Here is an 8,974-nt window from a genome sequence, read left to right as displayed (position 1 = left end):
ACACATAAGCATTGTTGCAGACCATGTACACTCTTTCATGGAAACGGTATTCTCTTGTGGCTGTGGCTCTTCCAGCAGGATAATGCTCCTGATACAAAGCAGAAATGCTTCAGGAATGGTTTGAGGAGCACAACAGTGAGTTTGAGATTCCCCAGATCTCAATCCAATTGAGCATCTGTGGGATGTGCTGAACAAACAAGTCAGAGTTCAAATAAAAACAATTACAATGTTGCAAAAAACTAATAAATGTTGTTCTTATGAACCCTCCATTCATTAAAGTTTTTTTAAAGAACGGCACAGGACGTTTTCAACAGTGTTAATCTCTTGAGCAGATCTGAAGACTGTGATAATGATACACAAACACAATAATACAAGATATTGCTATTCAGGCTACTTGTCCAATATAGGGCAACGGGTTTCCTCACAGTCACATATGAAGTCAACTAATCACACGTTACAGTGTGCATTGTGTTTGAGTCCATATACATAACGGATGCATCATTTTCCAGTGAAGGTCAGGCAACGACCATTGGACTTTGGTGATAACCAGCTGCCGAGTTTCGGGTGTAAAATGCAACAAACAGCAGGACACGAGAGGGCAGGGCGAACAGAGCCTATAAATGACCGCTGCTTTAACTACACGTTTCGTGTGTCACACTGGTGTAATCTCGCTCTCCATGGAAATATTGGCTCAATCACACCTGGAAATATTCAATAATTTCTCAGCAAAGGGTGATCAGATTTTTTAAAACAAGTAAATAGCCTAAAGCAGAGACATAGCCTACATAACAAAGAAATACACTGACGGTGATTGTGGATGATTTTGGAGCCTGTGTGATCTTAAGCAGCCATGGATCCTGTTATTGAAGTCGTTGCTTTATGTCTTGGCTTTGTGAGCTGGATCATGGTTGGCGTCGCGATCCCGAACCGCTACTGGAAAGTGTCGTCGTTAGACGGGACAGTGATCACCACGTCCACCCTGTACGAGAACCTGTGGATGTCCTGCGCCACCGACTCGACGGGAGTTCACAACTGCCGTGAATTCCCCTCCCTGCTCGCCCTGTCTGGTACGGGACAAAACACTGTATGGCCTAATAATGTAACCATCTGTAGCAACTTAATATTAGCCTGTCATAAATAAACAATGAAGATCAATTACATTTTTGTGGGAAATAAAATTCTCACCGTTCGCAGTGTTTTGTAAATAATTTATTTCTTTTTTTTTCTTTCGTTTCCTATTTATTTATAGGCTGCACTCTAAAAAAAATGCTAAAAAGTAGAAACGTAAAATGTAGCATACTGGTAATTTTCAGCCTGTAAATTATCCAGTAATTTTACGAAAATTTCCGATAGCCCCACAAACACAAACTAATGCAACGTGCAATTCAAAATACAGGTAAAACACCTGTAAAAAAAAAAAAAAAAAAAAAAAAAACGAAAAATTCCTTCATAGGTTACAGTACATTGTGCCCTATTTTTACGTACTTTTTTTACACTGTGGGATAATTGTTTTAACAGTTTTGAGTCAGACACGGACAACCCCATTTTTAAAATGTAAGTGGCTGAGTTTGTGCATATTTGACCCATTTGGGTTGAAACAACCCAATATAAATGTATTTAGATACATTTCAATATTTCTGTTTATTCATTTGTTTTCATCTATTTAAATATTTTCTTGTCAGTATTTTATTCTTTCTTTTTATTTTCCATTCTCAGTCCACTACCTAATTATTTTATATTGATTTTATTTATTTATTTAGGCCTACTTTATTTTAATTTTATTTTTTATATCAGTTCAGAAGGCATAAATATTTTATAGGCTATTTATTTGTCTTTATTTGTTTACTGCTTATTTATGTATTTTCTTTGTCTGTTTCTCCTTCTTTCATTTTATTTTTTATTTATTTATTTATAGGCTATCTATTAATCGTTCTCATTTCAGTAATTATTTTTATATTTATTTGACTTAGGCTAAATTATTGGTTTGCTAGGCTACTATTTACTATTTATTGAAGTATTTTATTTGTCGTTTTGTATTTGTTTGTTTGTTTATTTTTGTTCTCAGTTCAGTAAATATTTTATATTTATTTGTCTTTCTTTAGCCTATTTGTTTAGGCTACTACTATGTCTTTATATATTTTCTTTGCCGGTCTGTAGGCTGCTTTTTAAATTTCATTCATTCATTCATTCATTCATTCATTCATTCATTCATTCATTCATTCATTCATTCATTCATTCATTAATTCATTCATTCTCAGTCTAGTAGGCTAATTAATTGTCTTCCTTTATTTGTTTACTACGGTTTACTATTTATTTATGTATTTTCTTTGCCGGTCTGTACTTTTTAAATGTTTTTTTTAATTTTTTTATTCATTCATTCATTCTCAGTCTAGTTGCCTAATTCATTTGTCTTTATTTATGTTTACTAGGCTACTGTTTAGTGTTTAATATTTATTTATGTATTTTCTTTCTTTCTTTCTTTCTTTCTTTCTTTCTTTCTTTCTTTCTTTCTTTCTTTCTTTCTTTCTTTCTTTCTTTCTTTCTTTCTTTCTTTCTTTCTTTCTTTCAGCTTTCACGTTTATTAGTGTATCACAATGCGGTATATGTTTCTCTCCTCGCGCAGGTTATATCCAGGCGTCTCGCGCGCTGATGATCGCGGCGGTGGTGTGCGGCACGTTCGGCGTGGTGGCGACGCTCATCGGCATGCAGTGCTGTAAGGCCGGCGGGGAGAACCAGCTGCTGAAGGGCAGGATCGCCGGTACCGGAGGCGTGTTTTTTCTGCTGCAGGGTAAAGCCCAATAATAGTTCATCTCATAGGATGACGACTGTAAAGTGTAACACGTTATCTTTAAAGCGGGTCTTATCAGATTCACTTCTTACCAGAATGCTTTATTGTTGCTATTGTATCTGTTAATCTTTAGGGCTATGTTTTTAATCTCATGTAAAGGTTTGTGCACGATGGTATCGGTGTCATGGTACGCTGCCAATATCACCCAAGAGTTCTTCAACCCGCTCTACCCTGGGCAGAAGTGAGTATGATTATGATTATGATTATCTTCAAGAGTTTAAGGGGAAATGCTGCCCCCTGCTGTCTTCTTTAATACTCCACTCTGATCACATCCAACAGGTGCTTTACAAAGTATTCATTAAATAATCTGCAGACCATCACTGAGCTCAGAGGTGAACAAAGTACACAACTTAATAACTTGACTAAAAGTATAAGTACAACTGGCCAAATATGATGTTACAAGTGAAAGTTGTAAAAACAGATTCTTACTTAAGTAAAAGTACAGAAGTATTTGTTTTCAAAAGTGCTTAAGTATCAAAAGTAAATTTCCTTTATGTCAACGCATTATTTTATTATTGTTGTATAAATGCACATTATGCCATCATGTTTTAAGGCAGTCAGTGATGGTCCAATCTGACGAGCTAGCATACGACTAACTTAAACTTGTTTAAATACTTGTATAAAAGTTACAAAGTTCTTTACAAAGCTGCTGTCACTTTAAGGCCGAATGCACGGATCCTATACACTGTTTATACGCTGTAAAAAAAAAAGGCAAATTTTTAACTTCTGCAGTACAATCAACTTAAATGTTTAGGTTATTTCAACATAAATTATGTTAAACTAACTTTAAAAAATGAGTTACATCTTGTATAACTAATAAAAAAAAGTTAAACATTTCTTAACTTATTTTGATGAGTTAAAAAAAATTGTAAAAACATACGTTGTCATAACTTATTGAACATATCATTTTTTACAGTGTATGAATACCCGCCAAAATGAACATTTTGACATCCGTCTTCTTCCATTTTGGTATAAACGGATCAGTGTTAAAAAAAAAGCTGTGACCCTACAAGAGTGGGTTTTTGCAGAAACCCTTTCAGGAATCAAACACCTTTTAAAGAAGAAAAAAAAATCCTCCACTGATTTTCAAAGCTGTTACAGAAACGACTTTCAACTTTGAGGACCTTGATAGAAATGTAGTGGAGTAAAAAGTATACACTGTAAAAAATGTGTGGTGTTTTTTGTTGGTTTAACTTAAAAAAGTAAGTTACCTGGTTGCCTTAAAATTTTGAGTTTATTGAAATTAAAAATTTGAGTTGATACAATGAAGGAAATTAGTTTAATAAATAGAAACTCAAAATATTATTGTATCTGAACCACGTAAAAAATGTGATAAATCATGAAAATAGCACTATTTGTCATGTTTCACTGCGTCATCAGAAATAAAACACACAATTACCCAATATGCTTACAAAATCTTTTAATAATATTTTAATAAAGGTTGTCGAATCACAAAACATTTTCATTGTATTAACTCAAAATTTCAATTTCAATGAACTCAAAATTTTAAGGAAACCAGGTAACTTTTTTTCTAAATAATTTTTTACAGTGTACAATGTTTGTCTTTTAAATGTAGTGAAGTTAAAGTTGTAAGTTTCCAGAAAGAAAAAAAAAACTCAAGTAAAGTACAGATATTAAAAAGGTGCACTTAAGTAGAGTACCCAAGTAAATGTACTTTCTTTACTGTCCACCTCTGACTGAGCTGTACTATATTTGTAGGCTATGATCAAAATAGCCCATTTGTATGATATCTGAGAGGTTTGGTCCAAATGTTGATGCTGAAAAGACATTGCTCTTGTAACAACAACGACTAATGAGTTTAATGTCTCGGGGAATAATTAACTCAAAAGGGATTTAATATTCAATATTCATGAATTTATGAATATGATTTGCCAGTTGTTCATTACGTATTAAAATTTTCCGATAGGGAAAATTGTTTAATTAAATACAAGTAACCCTTTACGGAATTGCTTGAAATTATCCTACTAAGTTTGTCCTGCAAATTAGTTATAGACTTTTCAAATCAATTCTCAATAAAGGGATTACTGCTTTACAAGCGCATAAGAAACATTAACTTTACTGATCAGGATAAGTTCAATATTTCAAATGGTCATACAGTTTACTTTACTAACATAGTAGCATAAGCAGTTAGGTAACGTTTAGATCGCAAGTTTCATTGACTTTGTGTATGTGGCAGAATAACAGATTCAACTCATTAAATGTCTTTTGAAGGTTTAATAAACACAGACTAAAAATAACACTACAATTCACACAGAAAGTACATACTAAATATGCATCAAGAGAGTAGAAGTATAGATATTAACGAAAGAATACATAAAAGAGAATAATGAATAGACTGAAGTTAGAGAGAGATAAAAGAGAGAGAGAGAGAGACAAAGAGAGAGGGAGAGAGAGAGAGACAAAGAGAGTGGGGGAGGGTAAGAAACAGCTTTCCTTCAGTTCAACCAAATACGACCTTCACGGAGTTAATTTATCCCAACGGGAGAATAACACATCCTCTTTACAGCAGTAAGAATAAGAATACTTGCATTCTTTTTGGTTTCGTTTTGGCTTCTCGCTTGTGTGCGTATGTGTCTCTGCGTGTCTCTGCGTGTCTCTGCGTGTCCGGCGGTCCTTTCCGAGGTTGGGAGGGAAGCGGCTGTTTGCTTTAGCGATGCTTCGTGTTCTTGAAGATCGGATTGTAGAAGAGAAGATTTTTGGAAGAGATGAGGCCTGCTTGGAGGGCCTGCATTGGTGGCATGGCTTGAGTGCCAGCCCCCCCCCCCCCCCGTGGGTGTTGGCTCCCACAGGAGAGAGTTGAAGAAGAGCCAGAGAGTTTTTCCGAGAGAGAAGAGGGTAAGAGGGAAGAGCCTGTCTTCACTGGTCTTTTTAAGGTCTGGAAATAGTCCCACCCTCCAGGGTTAGACTTAACCAATGAGAGTGTTGGGATTTCCCGGCGGGAAATTCCTCAGCAGATTTATGGCTCTTTGTTTGAAAGTTCGACTCAGTGGGTCTCTGAGTCTTCATACTTATAATTAATGCAACAAACACACATTGCATTTTCTGAATAAGTGATATACATGGAAGTGTAAGTCGTGAAGTGAGCATTAATTTGATAGGAGACATGACATATATGAGGTTATCTGAACTAGTACTTTGTTAAGACACAGACAAAAAGATGCAAAATACCATACAGAAGAAACATTTTACAAAACAGTTATGTGTTTACATATAATGTCCTGGGGTGCATGTTCATCTATAGATGGTTTGTCTATAATTTGAGGCAAAAGCTCTGTGTCTTAAGCTCTTTGTGTCTGAAACTTCATGTGGCCAAATTCCTTTCGGGGCCATAAAAACACCTTATCAGATGGTTTCCAGGGTGACTGAAGAATCTCCCTCTGTTGTGTTGGGGGAAGGTCTGCCATCAGCACAACTTTCAAAGCATATTTGTTAAATGTAACTGGCGATTGTGTGTTTGATTCGCCTGAGTCGCTACACTCTATATCAGGGGTTTTAAAAAAGGGGTCCTCCAGAAGGGTCTGAGAGAATAAAAAGGCACAGCAAAAATGGAAAAAATCTACCAAACATTCGGTTTCATTTCTAAACGTTTCTCTCATTTCTTGGCGTATACAATTGTATACCTGTATCTTTGCTTTGTATCTTTAGTGAGTTTTTCTTACTATAGTCCCCTTTATCTTGCTCTCTGGGGTTGTAAGGCAGTTTTCTTAATGCAGAAGCTGCTTACATACATTTACTGTGGAAGTTACAAATCATTTTTAATTGAAAATGTTCTTCTTCAGGTTTATACATCCAACATTAACCATAGCCAATTTAAGTTTGGAAACAATATGTGTTATTTATAATGTCACACTTACTATTTATTTAAAGGGCTGGTTCCGTGTTTTTTTTCTAGGCTTGGTTGTGTTTATGGGGCACAGTATAACATGTCTTAATACTTCTTTTTTTTATTTTAAACTCTGTATTTTTCTTATATTTGACCTTTATTCCACACCGCTGTCTCCACTGTCCTTTGAACGGCTCGTTCTCTTCCTGCTTCTATGAAGCCCATCCCTCTGAAAAACGCAATGGTCTTAGATCGGTTAGATGGCCAAATGTAGTTTCCTGTATTTTTATTGGCTGATGTGCCAAGCACAGGTTGTCCGGAAGCGCCACGCCCCTTCCCATTACGGGCAGAAGTCACATCTGCGGAGACTAGCGAGGGTTTATGATGTCACCAACCCAGGAAGAAGCTTGGTAATAAATATCATGATGATCGTAATAGTCTATTCAGCAATATAAAGACTAGACCAGTAAGTGTAGTGGACCTATTGGGAAAGGATTTGAGAGATAATCAGGTATATACGGCGGTTTTAACCTTCTTAAAGTGTACAGGATTAGAGCATAGGATATAGATTTAGTAGCCTGCTTTCATCCATCTCAGAGAGTGAGGAGCCCATTGTGGAAACTGGAGGAGCTGAACACGCAGCGTCAGTTAAAGCATGGGATCTTATCCTTTGGGGTGGGTGGGGCAATTAAACAATAAATACAGATACATCACCCATGCAATTAAATAAGTTATATAGTAGGTGGCGGTAATACTCCAACGGAGTTAACGGCCATATAACAAGAAGAAGAAGAAGAAGAAGAAGCTTGTTGTAGTCCAAACCGGCCGCTTTTGTAGGCAATAAACTGCCATAACTTTAAAAGACAATATCTCCGTTTGCTTTGAACTTTCAGCGCTGTAACTTTGCAGATACTGTTTATGCTCAAGCAGCAACATTACACACTAACTAAAGTTAAACAACTGACATCGCATGCAACCACCCCTTTAATTGTTTAAATGTTATCTTTCATACATAAAAATATACAGATGGATTTTAGGAAGGGTGCCCCTCATAAAAGTTTCATCATATTTGGGGGTCCTTGGCATCATAACGTTTGAAAACCCCTGCTCTATATGATTGTTGTTGTGCTGTAGGTATGAGATCGGAGAGGGTTTATACATCGGCTGGGCCTCGGGTGTTCTCTCCATCTGTGGTGGAGCTTGTCTCATGTTCAGCTGCAAATTAGGCTCACAGGAGAAGGCGTGAGTTGCTTTGTCACACACACACACACACACACACACACACACACACACACACACACACACACACACACACACACACACACACACACACACACACACACACTTCTATTATCTTTCACATGATGCTTTGCTAGTTATTTGATGAACTGGTGTGTTTCTTACATTCTTGCAGCGCTTACCCATACCAGCCCACGCGAGAAACAGTTTACTCAGCGAGCACATCCAGGAGAGAAGCTCAGAGCACTTATGGAAGAAATGCCTATGTCTAAATGAAGCTATTCTGGTCAACTTCATGGCCAAACATGACATTTTAATATGGCAGTGGACTGTTAATAAACTGTCTGTGCAATTATGTAAATATTTATACAGTACTAGACACACTGGCAGTTTTTGGTCACCTCAGAATAAGTCATAAATCATGTCAAATGTTACCATGTCAGTTTTGCTGTGCAAAAACACCTCGATAACATTACACAGAATGAAAGAGATGATTCCCTGAATAGGTATTACACAATGAAATGGCTTAAATTTTGTTTTAGAATTATGTTGTCGCAGTTAGATAAATCAAGGTATATAAAAAAATAAGATTCTTTATGTGTTGATGATCTTTTCTCCATTTATTTGTACAAATGACTCTGTTTTATATGATGTATTTTATACAAACATTAAACATATGACATTAAAAAGGCCATTATGTATTTAGGGATGTTTTATTGTTTAACACAGCTCACTAAATACCGACAATAATACTGATTTCATATTTTATTTTCCATTCATTCAAAATTGTATAATTTACACTTCTATGGGAGCTTTATAAAACACCAGAATAGAATAGAATACACACACACACACACACACACACACACACACACACACACACACACACACACACACACACACACACACACACACACACACACACACACACACACACACACACACACACACACACACACACACATACATATTACTACTTTACTACATAGACTGGGCATTTCTTTTATGTTGTATTCTATTCCATAATGCTACATGAGCTTTAT

At 36.1% G+C, this 8,974-nt stretch overlaps 1 protein-coding gene across 1 annotated transcript; it reads left to right on the top strand.

The window, feature by feature from the left end:
• The first annotated feature begins 607 nt into the window (after positions 1 to 607).
• cldn15a (claudin 15a) lies at positions 608 to 8,628 on the top strand. The gene is made up of 5 exons (XM_067452011.1): positions 608 to 1,067; positions 2,624 to 2,788; positions 2,948 to 3,029; positions 7,827 to 7,934; positions 8,107 to 8,628. Exons 1-5 carry the CDS (start codon positions 851 to 853, stop codon positions 8,201 to 8,203), a joined length of 669 nt encoding a protein of 222 aa, XP_067308112.1. The 5' UTR covers positions 608 to 850; the 3' UTR covers positions 8,204 to 8,628.
• The last annotated feature ends 346 nt before the right edge of the window (positions 8,629 to 8,974 follow it).

This window comes from Pseudorasbora parva, chromosome 1 (genome assembly GCF_024679245.1).
Source record: "Pseudorasbora parva isolate DD20220531a chromosome 1, ASM2467924v1, whole genome shotgun sequence".
NCBI classification, from domain to species: domain Eukaryota; kingdom Metazoa; phylum Chordata; class Actinopteri; order Cypriniformes; family Gobionidae; genus Pseudorasbora; species Pseudorasbora parva.
This window is presented reverse-complemented; position numbering and strand designations above follow the sequence as displayed.